This window comes from Sphaeramia orbicularis, chromosome 13 (assembly GCF_902148855.1).
Source record: "Sphaeramia orbicularis chromosome 13, fSphaOr1.1, whole genome shotgun sequence".
Taxonomy (NCBI): domain Eukaryota; kingdom Metazoa; phylum Chordata; class Actinopteri; order Kurtiformes; family Apogonidae; genus Sphaeramia; species Sphaeramia orbicularis.
Genome location: NC_043969.1, coordinates 38,926,235 through 38,939,662, shown reverse-complemented (window position 1 = coordinate 38,939,662; position 13,428 = coordinate 38,926,235). Strand labels below are relative to the sequence as shown.

The window sequence follows — 13,428 nt, the reverse complement described above, 5'->3', positions numbered from 1 at the left end:
GTTTACAATGTGCAAATTTTAGTTGGTGGCCAGAATTTTACAGACCATGCACAAATGAACAATTTTTGAATTCTAACCTTTTTTAAATTGTGAAAAATAATATTAAGTTTTTTAACATGAAGTGCAAAGTGTGCCTAAAAAGCACACCCAGATACCGGAGGGTTACCCCCCCCCCCATTTTCTTATAATGGGTGAAATTTCAAATGTCTGTAGAAGCAAAACTATTGGCTGAATTCATAAAAAAACTGGGTTTATAGATTGCCAGTGACCCAGAATAAATCTGGTTACATTTTGGGAAAAGTAGGTCAAAATTTTAATTTTCTTATGAAATTTTAAAATCTTTTTTCTTCTCCCATTTACTTATAATGGGTGAAATTTCAAATGTCCATAAATACATCAATTTTATATCAATTTACTTCAAACTTGGCACATATATAGAGGCAACTGATATGCTGACATTGACACATGCATAGACATGATGACATCAGCTGGATCGATGCCAAAATAAGATACAACACATGCACGGGGCAGGGTTTGTTGTGACTGGCACCACTTGCTTAATTTTTTTTTTTGCCACTTACGGGTAAAGACCCAAATATGGTAACTTCATTAACCTTGATTTTCTACATGACAATAAAAAATGCTGAAAATTTTCAGAAAAGTAATAAATCTTGTGTCCTCTAATAACACACTAAGGTTTTGAATTTTGAATTTCAGAGCATTTCTATAAGTGCCCTACAAATGGTTAAAATGTCTGTAATTCATAAACACTTAATGCAATATTTTGTTTAACCTCTTGAACTAAAGCTGAAAGTCCACACTTCAATCACATCTTGATTGTTTCATATTAAATCCGTTGTGAAAAATCTAAGCATTCATCTCAATGCTCAAATACTTGTGGACATGACTGTAAATGATCCCAGTGAAAACAACCGGCTCATGGTTTTCTTTGATCCGTCCCTGTTCCAGATTTAACTTTTAAATAGCTCTGGTGTTAAATAATAATTTATCAGATCTCAGTGTGCTTGGCCTGAAGGAGAAGCAGAAACGATAGGGTATGCAGTTGTTATAGAATATCTATAACAAATGAAGAATTAATTTGTCTCTGTAGTGCAGGCCACACACAAGCATCTGGCTGTTCTCCATTGACTCCAAATGAATGACTCACCATTACTCTGTTTGAAAAATTATTGCTTTTCTTTTCTCAAGTGAATGAAAAGTCCAACTATTTATATGTTAAACAGGTATTCACTGCTAGTCACTGTTATATTAAATGGTGAAATCCAGGAAACAACCCCAGAGTCAGCTCCTTCTTTCAGATTCCTGACAACAAACCCAGCAGAATGTTCATTACTTGACTAAAAACATAGAGCTAGCTTTATAATATAGGCTACTTTGCTTTATTACTTGTTTTAAACTCTCCTGTTTTACTGTACAGTGTCCTTGAGTGCCAAGAAATGCTCCCATAAATAAAATGTATTATTATTATTATTATTATTATTATTATTATTATTAACTGATTCTTTAGGAATTTTCTGCCAATCGAGCTCTTAGACTATGTTCAGACAGCAGGACTTAATGCACAATTCAGATTTTTTTGGTGTGTTCGTTCATATTACACATTAAATGTGACTTCTATCAGTTTTGAGTATGAACTGAATGCAACCTTGAAGTGCGCAAAAGAGGTCCTGATGGAATATGGGACAACACAGGCACGCACTGTGTTTATGGAAATAAATAATCGCGGAAAAAATGATTAGACCACCCCTTGTTTTCTTCAGTTTCTTGTTCATTTTAATGCCTGGTACAACTAAAGGTACATTTGTTTGGACAAATATAATGATAACAACAAAAATAGTTGATAAGAGTTTAATTTCACAGCTGATATCTATCCATTTTCTAAGTTTTCTTGATAATAACCAAAATCACTTCAGTTCTTCCATCAATATCTATGGCATTATACTGACAAAAACAGTGCTTTTCGGCATTCCATGTTTTCTCTTAAATCTGTTTTAGTCACATGATACACACAGGAGTTAGTACTTGATTGCATAACCATTGCTTTTGATGACTTTTGATGGTCTAATAATGTTTTTTTCCACGACTGTATATTTTTCACTCCGCTCCTCCACCTGGGACGCAGAATTATAACGTTTGTCGCATTTCAATGATGTAAAGGTCAAATAAATGCGCCCTGGCTGTTCAGATTGAAGTTGCATTGCAAAATATCAGATATGATTTAGGACCACATATGAAAGTGGCTTGAGTTGGATTTGAAAAAATTGGATTAATGCTGTTGAAACTGTCTTTAACAAATGGGATACAGGTCACATATGGGTAAAAAAAAAAAAAATCGGATTTGGGCCACATTTACCTGCAGTCTGAACGTAGCTTTAGATGGCTTTTCACACCGCATAGAATATGGATTTTATGTGCACGGATATGTTATCTGGGATGGACAGTCTATCTATCTATCTATCTATCTATCTATCTATCTATCTATCTATCTATCTATCTATCTATCTATCTATCTATCTATCTATCTATCTATCTATCTATCTATCTATCTATCTATCTATCTATCTATCTATCTATCATGTTTCATTGTGTTTTGTATTGCACGGATCACTGTTATTTATGTATTAAGTGGGGACTGCAGATGAAAATTAGCACTGATGCTAACTTCGGCATATTTACATGTTAATACTGAAATGGAATCTATAAATGTGTTAATTAATGTGCACTGCCCTGCCTAAATAAAGATATATAATAATAATAATAATAATAATAATTTATTGTAGCATTTCACTTTTTATTATATTTTTATTGCATTTATTTTACTGTACAGCACTTTAGAAACCTTTGTGTTTGTTTAAATTTGTGTTTTATAAATAAAAATGGATTGGATGGAATATAAGACATCAAAAAATAAATAAAAAATGAATTGACTGGCAGGGCAAGAGCTCGGTTGGAATGAACATAAATGAATTAAATGATCAGAAAAGAACTTATGTAAGAACACAGGTTTGATATGTGAACTCTAAAAAACATCACAGAAACCAACAACAACTAGCAGAAACCTATAAAATGTACTTTATACTTGATTTTGCTTCCCTTTTAACTTTTTTCTGGAGTCTTTATCAATTGCGGCTTTGGACCGTCTGCCGTGAAATGATGTGTAAACAGTCTTGTTTATAGACCACACAGATAAATGAGACAGTGTATTATCAGATATGAATATCATTTCCTTGGGGAATGGCAGCAGTCAAAAAGAGCAGAACTAATTTAATAGCATAGCTCAGACATCACAGCTGATAGTCATTGCCCAGCTGGGACCTGGCTATGCTGGTTAGGGAATCTTATATCAGAAAAGATGAATATTCTTAATGTGCAGTCCTCTCTTGTGTGATGGCTGATGTCTTTTTAATTCATTCCATATCTGACCTATTCACAGGAGCAAGAAACTGGCTTGCCCATCTCTGCAGATTCAGTCAACCCAATCTAAGAATGATAATGTTATTTCGGACAAGGTGTGTGGGCGAGGAGTCAATCTACCAGTCCCTATATAACTCCGCTCATATAAGGTGCAGAGTGCAGATTCAACACTATTAAAACGGATGATAGAAGAAACACAATGGAGCGGAGACTCCTTCCTGTGTCTGCAGTTAAGTGAGGGGTGGGATTGAGGCGGGAAGGTAAAAGGAATCAGTGTTGTGCAAGTTACTTCCAAATTGTAAGACTTTACAGATTACTTGTTACTGTTATTTAAAAGTAATTCTTTACTTTACAATACAGGGTGGGGAAGCAAAATTTACAATATTTTGAGGCAGGGATTGAAAGACAGTGTATGACCAATTAGTTTATTGAAAGTCATGAGAATTTATTTGCAACAAGAAAATCGACATAATAGAAAATGTTTTTATTCTATGTGTCCTCCTTCTTTCTCAATAGCTGCCTTCACACGCTTCCTGAAACTTGCGCAAGTGTTCCTCAAATATTCAGGTGACAACTTCTCCCATTCTTCTTTAATAGTATCTTTAAGAAAGTCGACATTGCTGTGTGATGTTCTATTGGTAGCATGTTCTAAAACGCCCCAAATAGCAGAATCCAGAGGGTTTAGATCTGGGCTAGAAGGCGGCCATAAACATGATTCCCAAAAATTGCTAAAGTTGGATTTGTTGCTGTTGTCAACAAGTGTTTTGGTGTTCTTGTGTAAGATTTTAACTTCAAATCATATTTTACTCCATTTCTAACGGTCTTGTTGTCTACCTCAAGTTCAATTGCCATTTTTCTCATGGATTTGGTTGGATCCTTTAGGATTTTGGATTTGAGAGCTTTAATAAAAGCTTTGGTACATTTTTTGCTGCCTCCTCCACTTCCAGACTTTCTCGTAATAGTTTTGCTCATAGTCATTCTCTTCTTTCCATTATAAACAGTCTTTATGGACACTCCAACTATTTTTGAAATCTCCTTTGGTGTGACGAGTGCATTCAGCAAATCACACACTCTTTGACGTTTGCTTTCCTGATTACTCATATGGGCAAAAGTTTCTGAAAAGGTATGGATAATAGTGTTAGGTATGATTATGACATCAGTATATGTTTGGTTTCAAAACAACTGACGTAGTGGCTGCTGAGAAAAAACAACTAAATGTTCATTGTAAATTTTGCTTCCCCACCCTGTATAACAGAGTTACATAAAGACTCTCGTCATAAATGATGCGTACGATACAAAAGATATTGTACCACCTTCAAATCCCAGCTTAAAACTTATTATTTCAGTGGCTAAACCTAGAAAAACCTACAGTGGAGGAGTGGATTGACATCATTTTTGATATTTTTAAGATGGAAAGAATTACTTTAGCAATAAGACTACAACAAGGTTTGTTTTTGAAAAGATGGGAAAGATGGATTAGGTATGTCATTATGTCCATTTCAACCATTTTTTTCCCTTTTAAACCCTTTTGTATTGATGTTTTCTTTTTTTTTTTTTAATATCACAAATGTGCACCCCAGCATTCCTGTTCTAGGTAGTTTCGTTCTTAATTTAGTATTGTAAAAATTACATCGTTGAAATTGCAGAGAGAGGACCAATCATCCTTATTTGTATTGTTAGTGGAGTCACAGAAGAATCGATGTAAAATTAAACTGTAATTTTCACATTAATGGATGAGAATAGTGAACTGCTATGTGAATAAATATACAAACCATGAAAATACCAGTAAAAAGAGAGCTGAAGAAAAAAAATATCTTATTATTTCAGACAAGCTTACTCAGTTCCGTAGTGTCACTTCTATCTGTTTTATGTGTTTTATATATATCTACAGTCGTGAAAAAAATTATTAGACCATCAAAAGTCACCAAAAATGATGGTTATGCAATCAAGTACTAACTCCTGTGTGTATCATGTGACTAAAACAGACAGAAAAGAAAACATAGAATGCCAAAAAGCACTGTTTTTGTAAGGACAATGTCATAGATATTGATGTAAGAACTGAAGTGATTTTGGTTATTATCAACAAAACCATGGAAAATGGATAGATATCAGCTGTGAAATTAAACTGTTATGAACTATTTTTGTTGTTATCGTTATATTTGTCCAAACAAATGTACCTTTAGTTGTACCAGGCATTAAAATGAACAAGAAATTGAAGAAAACAAGGGGTGGTCTAATAATTTTTTTCCACGACTGTATGTGTGTGATTTTAATTGTGTTTTATTTTAACAATTTTGTATGTGGAACTGAATTAAAATGATTTTGACATCATTGAATGTTAATATCTTCAGTGTAATTTTTGCAGTTTTTCACAAATTCATCCCGCGGGCCGAATTGGACCCTTTTGGCGGCCCAGATTTGGCCCCCGGGCCGCATGTTTGACACCTGTGCTCTGGAATGTGCAGGAGCTTCGGACTGGACTTACCAATGAAGTAGGCCAACAGGAACAGCAGTGTTACTGAGATGAGGATGGCACTGAGAGCAGCACATTTCCAGTTGCAGTGTTTGTAGGGTTTCTTCAGGCTGAAGGCAGGTCGCGAGAAGGTGTTTCGAGGCAGAGGGCGAGGGGGAGGCGAGTACACCGTGCTGGAGGTCAAAGGGTATCCCGGTGATGTTGTGCAATACATTGGTGATGTTCCACCTGGCTTGAACAGGAAGTGCCTGGAAAGAACCCGTCCTTTCGTTAATAAACACATTACATTTCTGCAGGATGTCTAAATCAGACTACAGGATACAGGCTAAAAACAGTGCAGTCCCTTCCACAAGAATTTGGCAAAAAATTTCAGGATAACATTTATATTAAGACCCTTGGAAGAAGTATTTAATAGAATATGATGTCCTTATGAGATGCTTATTAATGTGTGTAAATAAGCCTATATAAGCATTAATAATAGCATCAAAACATGTTAAAAACGGTTTCTGAATGATTATACAAGTGTTATGAGTTATATATTTTCAGTTGGGTTTAACTAACTTAACAGAAGCCAAACACGTGCCATTAAAATATCCTTCCATCCATTTGAATTGGACATATCTGTATTTATATTCTTGTCCTCTTTCCACTTGTGAGTTAAATCTTTTCAGCAGTTTCAGTCCTAATCATAATTACAAATATTCATTAACTTTTCTGAATTTCTCATTAATTTAAAGGAATTATTTTTTACAGCTGCCAGAGCATAAACTCAGGTGAAAAACACCAGATTGTGAAAATATAGACCTTCTTTCTGCTTCTCATCTCGGTCCAAATTAAAAGACTCAGTATAAAGACGGATGAACCTGATGTGATAATTATGGATTTTTTTTTGCGCAAAAAACACTGCAGCTTTAATCTTTATGAATACTGTTTGGTTTATTTATTAAGATAAATATAGTTCATTATATATTGTTTAGTCTATACAATTAGGTGTGAATAAACGATACCACTTATACCCTTCACATTATATAAAAAATGTCAATAACAGTAATGTTGGTTAGCTCAGTTTTATATGGCAGCATAATAATTTTCAAAAGCAACTTACTAAGGATTTCAATATAAGCTCTAATCAAATTAAGTTATTAAAACTGTTTCTATAGTAACACATTAAGGTGCTTGTAATAAGGATTGTATATAATGACAACCTTATAGGTTTGCTGTAAATAAATGTATGTTAAGGAATATTATTATTCTTCACTAAAGCAAAAGGCCTTACTTAGTAAGACTGAACAGTTAAGTTCATTAACCCTTCAATACCTTGAATGATTTTTATGGAGACTTCAATTTTTTTTTTAACCGTTCCTAAGTGATTTACCACCATTTATTATTGTATTATCCTATTCATTTTGTATTTTTCAGTAAAAATCAAGTTCTTTCCTATATTTATTTCTCTGATCATGTAGATGTTCATAAAAGCTCAGATTAAATTCAAAGCTTATTATATCAGCCAAAATGAAGAAAAAGTGACTTTTTCAGCTAAACACGTCATTAACTAACATACAAACAAGTATCTACAACCAGTATCATTTGTCAAGCTACATAGGTTTTATTAATAAATCAGTGTTTTCATTTCATTATGGAGCAAAAACACAAATCTGATGTTGAATTTTTTACTGAATTACTTAAATGTACTAATAGGATTAGAGGTTCAGAAGTTATTAAACATTTTAGATCAGTAGTGTTTGGTCAGCTTTGGTCCTTGAATGTTAAACCCAATTAATACTGTTAAACAAAACTCATAAAGCCGTATTATTAATCTAATTGTTCATTATAAACACATATAATCTAACAATAACATGATTATGATGCTTTCATTAACACATAATAACAACAAGGACCTTCTAACTCTGAATATTTTTTTTTTCCAAGGACATTAATATAAAGTCTTACTGTTACAGCAGTCACACTTCTTTTTTTAGATTAGCAAAAATGCTACAGCGTAGTGGGTTTTTTTTCATTCTGAACGCTGCTTCAATATCAAATCTAATTTCCGGGGCTGGTGACCACAGCTGGCTCTTGTTTACGTATTCACACCAGCGTGGTGAGGAGTAACTCCCACTAACTATGTGTCAAGGCTGTCCAGAGGAGATTCACAGCGTTAGAGGTTGCGGCTCGTAGTTGAGCAGATTATTCGCCCTTGAAGAACATGGCTGGCTATCACAGAGAACACGTGTAGAGCTGCATGTCCAAGTGGCGTATGATCAGCCCATCAGAGAGTCGGTGGCAGCAGCTCTGTTGTCAAGGCCGTTTTACTGACAAGTTTACAAGACTCTCCCGAGCGACAATGACATGAGTGTGATTGAATGTCACATTACGATGTATGATGTGGAAAGCCACTGAAAACTACATTTTATATCGTAAATATAAGGACACACGAGTAGCGTATCCTGTCCGAGAAATAGAAATTACAGATTAACATGAAGGAATTAACAAAAAAAACAAAAACAACCCACAATGTGATTTAACCCATAAAGACCCAAACATCCACTGATCTAAACTGTTTAATACCTGTAGATCCATTAATTCTATCAATACATGTAAATAATTGGTGTAAAATACAGTTTTTCATATTTTCGTGGTCATCAGATATGACCCATTTGGACATTCGGAGGCTTTGTAGTTACCATAGAAACACCATCATCTTCTACAACATTGATTCACCAGTAAAGCCCATGGAATTTGACAAATAACAGTGTATGGAAACACTTGAATTATGTTCAATTGTTGATATATTTTACTGAAAAAGTCACTTTTTCCACAGTTTTCTCTGTTTTTGATACAATAAGCATTCATTTTAATCTGACTTTTAATGAACAGCTACATAATCAGTAAGTTAAATACAGGAAAATACCTGATTTATACTGACAGAATACAAAATACAGAGGATAGTATTGTAAATAAAAAGTGATAAATCACTTGAGAAAGGTTAGATATAGAGAAAATTTCATTTGGGAACTGACAGAAAAGTAGCACATCCACTGGCGACCAAAAGCATCTACTGATCTTAAACGTTTCATACCTGTTGATCTACTAATCCTATCAGTACATGTAAATAATTGGTGTAAAATACAGTTTGTCATCTTTTCCCATTGACCCATTTGGATGTTCAAAGGCTCCGTAGTTACCGTGGAAACACTGTCATCTTCTACAATATTGATTCACCAGTAAAACCCATGGAGTTGGATCAATGACAGTGGATGAGACACTTGGTTTATGTTTAATTAATGATATATTTTATGGAAAAGTCACTTTTTCCACAGTTTTCTCTGTTTTTGATACAATAACCATTAATTTTAATCTGAGTTTTAATGAACATCTACATAATCAGTAAGTTAAATACAGGAAAATGCCTGATTTATACTGACAGAATACAAAATACAGAGGATACTATTATAAATAAAAGGTGATAAATCACTTAAAGATAAGATATAGAGAGAATTTCATTTGGGAACTGACAGAAAAGTAGCACATCCACTGGTGACCCAAATCATCTACTGATCTAAAATGTTCAATACCTTTTGATCCACTAATCCTATCAGTACATGTCAATAATTGGTGTAAAATACAGTTTGTCATCTTCTCCCATTGACTCATTTGGATGTTCAAAGGCTCCGTAGTTACCGTGGAAACACTGTCATCTTCTACAACATTGATTCACTAGTAAAACTCATGGAGTTGAATCAATGGCAGTGGATGAAACACTTGATTTATGTTTAATTAATGATATATTTTACGGAAAAGTCACTTTTTCCACAGTTTTCTCTGTTTTTGATACAATAAGCATTAATTTTAATCTGAGTTTTAATGAACAGCTACATAATCAGTAAGTTAAATACAGGAAAATGCCTGATTTATACTGATAGAATACAAAATACAGAGGATACTATTATAAATAAATGCTGATAAATCACTTGAGAAAGGTTAGATATAGAGAAAATTTCATTTGGGAACTGACAGAAAAGTAGCACATCCACTGGCGACCGAAAGCGTCTACTGATCTTATATATTTAACTCTTTCATGTATACTAGTCACTACAGTGGACAGCTATTCTACAGCTGTTCTCTTATATATGCATGGATTTTTTTTTGTTTGTTTGTTTTTGCACATATCTTTATTAAAGTTTTAAGACACTACATATCTTTTCTGACATGAAATAATTGGTAACATTGTGTAGATCCCCAGAACTACAAGCCCCCCCACCCCCCCAGTTTTCACACAATTTATCTGTAAATACATGTTTCTTCGTTTCAAAAATTAAATGCAAGGTGTCCAGCTGAATGGACATTTTTGCAACTTCATGTAAAATAGGTTCATAAGATCATTTTTATTATTATTAGTCGTAGTAGTATGTCTTTTTTTTTAACTTTATTTTTTATGTATTTATTTTTCATCAGAAAATTTTCAATTGCATTGTTTTTTTCATGCCTAAAGAGGAATAAAAACACTCAGGAAAAAACTCTTGATGAAGGTTCTCATAATTCATGCATGAAAGGGTTAATACCTGTTGATTCATTAATTCTAACAATCCATGTAAATAATTGGTGTAAAATACAGTTTGTCATCTTTTCCCATTGACCCATTGGGATGTTCAAAGTTACAGTGGAAACACTGTCATCTTTTACAACATTGATTCACTAGTAAAACCCATGGAGTTGAATCAATGACAGTGGATGGAGACACTTGTTTTATGTTCAATGATTGATTTCTTTGCTGAAAAAGTGACTTTTTCGGCAGTTTTCTTCATTTTGATATCATAACCTTTGAATTAACTGCATTTTTATGAACATCTAAATCAAATATAGGAAATTATATATACAGGAAAATACATGATTTACAGTAAAAAAAAAAAAAGCCAAATACTGATAATAATAATAGTATAATAAATGGCGATAAATCACTCAAGAAAGGTTAAATAAAGAGAAAAATTCTGCCACAAAAGTAACCCTGGGTCTTTATGGGTTAATGCAAATTGTTAGTTGTATTTTAACAGGGAAGGGACGGATATAGCAAAGATTGTGACGCTGCGACAGACGTACACCGATGACTGACAGCATCTCAAAACAGAGGATGTGTGATGGAAAGATAGTGCAGGCAGCTGTTTTCATGGCAAAGCAGATTGTGGCAGAAGTGTGAGTCAGATAGCAAACATGCAACATACCCTTCGTTGTACGTGGCATCGTGGCGTGCTGATGCCAGAATGTCCATCTCAATGAGGTTGTCCTGTAAAGTCTCTAGGAATGTCTGCTTTGCTATGTTTCTACACACGGGTGGAAAGATGGATATGAAGCTAGGGTGAGATGGGCGTGCAAAAAAATACACACATACACATACACACACAAAGGCCATTACAGTATGTGATCACCGAGCAACATCAACAACAGGTGACACATGGAGAATCGACACAGACGGCGTGGGACAAAGAAACCAAGGCCCTTATGGAACTACTTCTACAAAAGAAAATATGAGACAAATAACATCTAGCTCTAATCTCCCCCTTGTTTGGGCTCTGCCATACCTTGTTTTGTACGAGCCCTGCCCTTCTCTGCAAGCGTCTTGCTCCTCTCTGATAAACATTAGAGTATTCTGGCTCCTTTAAGGTTGTGATTGGAAGAAAAGAATGCATCACTTCAATATAAGAACCTCAGAGTTTCTAACACTTAGTTCAGACAACTAGAATAAAGGTAAAATAAGGCTGGGCGATACAAGCATCTTGATTAGAGGTGGACACAAAACTGAAAAGTGTTCGGGACATTTTTACTCAAAATAGATGTGTGACACAAGAAGAAATACATTTTTTTGTTTGTACATTTAGTAAATCAGTGTGAAAATATCCAACATTTTGATAAAAACTAAACTTATCTACTTCTGTGTTGCAGGATTTAACATACACATGAATTGGAACATCATGGTGCATTCGGGTGCACCTTGTAACAATATCTATTAGAAAACCGCCATGATGCCTGGTTAAAAACAATGGAAGTTAAGTTTTTTTTCCTTACTATCATTTTTTTTACCCCTGTAAAGCCTGAACTATTAAATCATTGACAGAAAATTCCAGTTCTTTGAAACTGGAGCCTTTATTGGTCCTTCTGAACAACCCAAAAATGTTTTTTTTCTAATATCAATTTCCATGTATGAGTTTCAGTTTTGTATCATATTTGATACATTGGGTCTCAAAGCTCAAATATTATTTTTGAACAAACAAAAACCTAATATAACACAAACATATCTAACAAATTGGTAATTCCTTTTAAAATTGGTAAAGTTCTGCCTCCTTCCTCATTAATAACAGTCTTGTAGTGTCATTGGAAAGGCCTCTGGTGAATGAATCCCCCCCCTCTAGTGTATTACTGGTGTATTGCATGTATCTAATTGTATACATGAGGTTTTTGAAGAAAAAAAATATCACCCTGATCATGTAGACTTCAAAACTCATGTATCAAATATGACATGTTTGGCGTTATAGGGTTAAAGACCAAATGCTACATACAGCTCTGGCTGAAAGTTTCAGGAATGACACGAGTTTTATTTTCACAAAATTTTTTGCAGCCTTTTTTAAACGTCCAGTCTTAATGTTTTAAATACACAGTGCTACATTTGTTCATCTTTTTTACTGCTTCTTCTTTAGCCTTTTTAACAATTAGATGCCAAAACAATAACAATACCCGATTCATTTCAACTCCACAATATTCATATGCAGAATTTATTTATTTATTTATTTATTTATTTTTATTTTATTAGTTTATTATACCATGGACAATCCCAATTAATTAACTGTATCAATAACAGTAAAAAGGAGCAGCTTTAGCCAACATGGCTACTATCCTGCTGTAGTCCTCAGCCTGATGACAATAGGCACCCTAAAAAAACTATATATTACAACACATGAATATCTGATAATATTGGATCATATTCACTGAAGCATTTGTTTAATACTTAAATACTAGTGTCATACTTTCTATGTATACCTTTTGGGGTTTTGTAATGACATGGAATTTGTTCATAAATCTTAAAAAGAACAGATGGGAACACAACAAAGTTTTACATTTTGATCAAGATTGAAGCTTTAAGATTGAAAAGCGATAGTATGGAGTTACGGAGGTTAATGTTGAATAAACCCTCTTTCTTCAGGCATTCATCATCTTCAAACTGACACCATCATCTAATTCACAGGTGTCAAACCTGCGGCCTGGGGGCCAAATCTGGCCCGCCAAATGGTCCAGTCTGGCCCTTGGGATGAATTTGTGCAAAAATGCAAAAATTACACTAAGAAATTAACAATCCTTTTAGTTCAGGTTCCACATTCAGACCAATTCAATCTCAAGTGGGCAGGACTCAGTAAAATACTATCATAATAACATATAAGTAATGACAACTCCAATTTTTTCTCTTTGTAAATGCAAATATTTTCATGTATTTACACTAAAACAAAGTAGAATTTTGCACAAAAAAAAAGTGA

General features: G+C 34.0%; 1 protein-coding gene across 1 annotated transcript in view; it reads right to left on the bottom strand.

Annotated features, from left to right (window-relative positions):
• The window catches only part of tenm4 (teneurin transmembrane protein 4), a 580,630-nt gene that overhangs the window by 371,896 nt on the left and 195,306 nt on the right, over positions 1-13,428 (bottom strand). The window contains exons 4-6 of the mRNA XM_030151937.1: positions 11,485-11,559; positions 11,128-11,226; positions 5,921-6,156 (exon numbers count right to left, since the gene is read on the bottom strand). Coding sequence (XP_030007797.1) covers positions 5,921-6,156; positions 11,128-11,226; positions 11,485-11,559 — 410 coding nt within the window. The remainder of the gene's footprint in view (positions 1-5,920; positions 6,157-11,127; positions 11,227-11,484; positions 11,560-13,428) is intronic.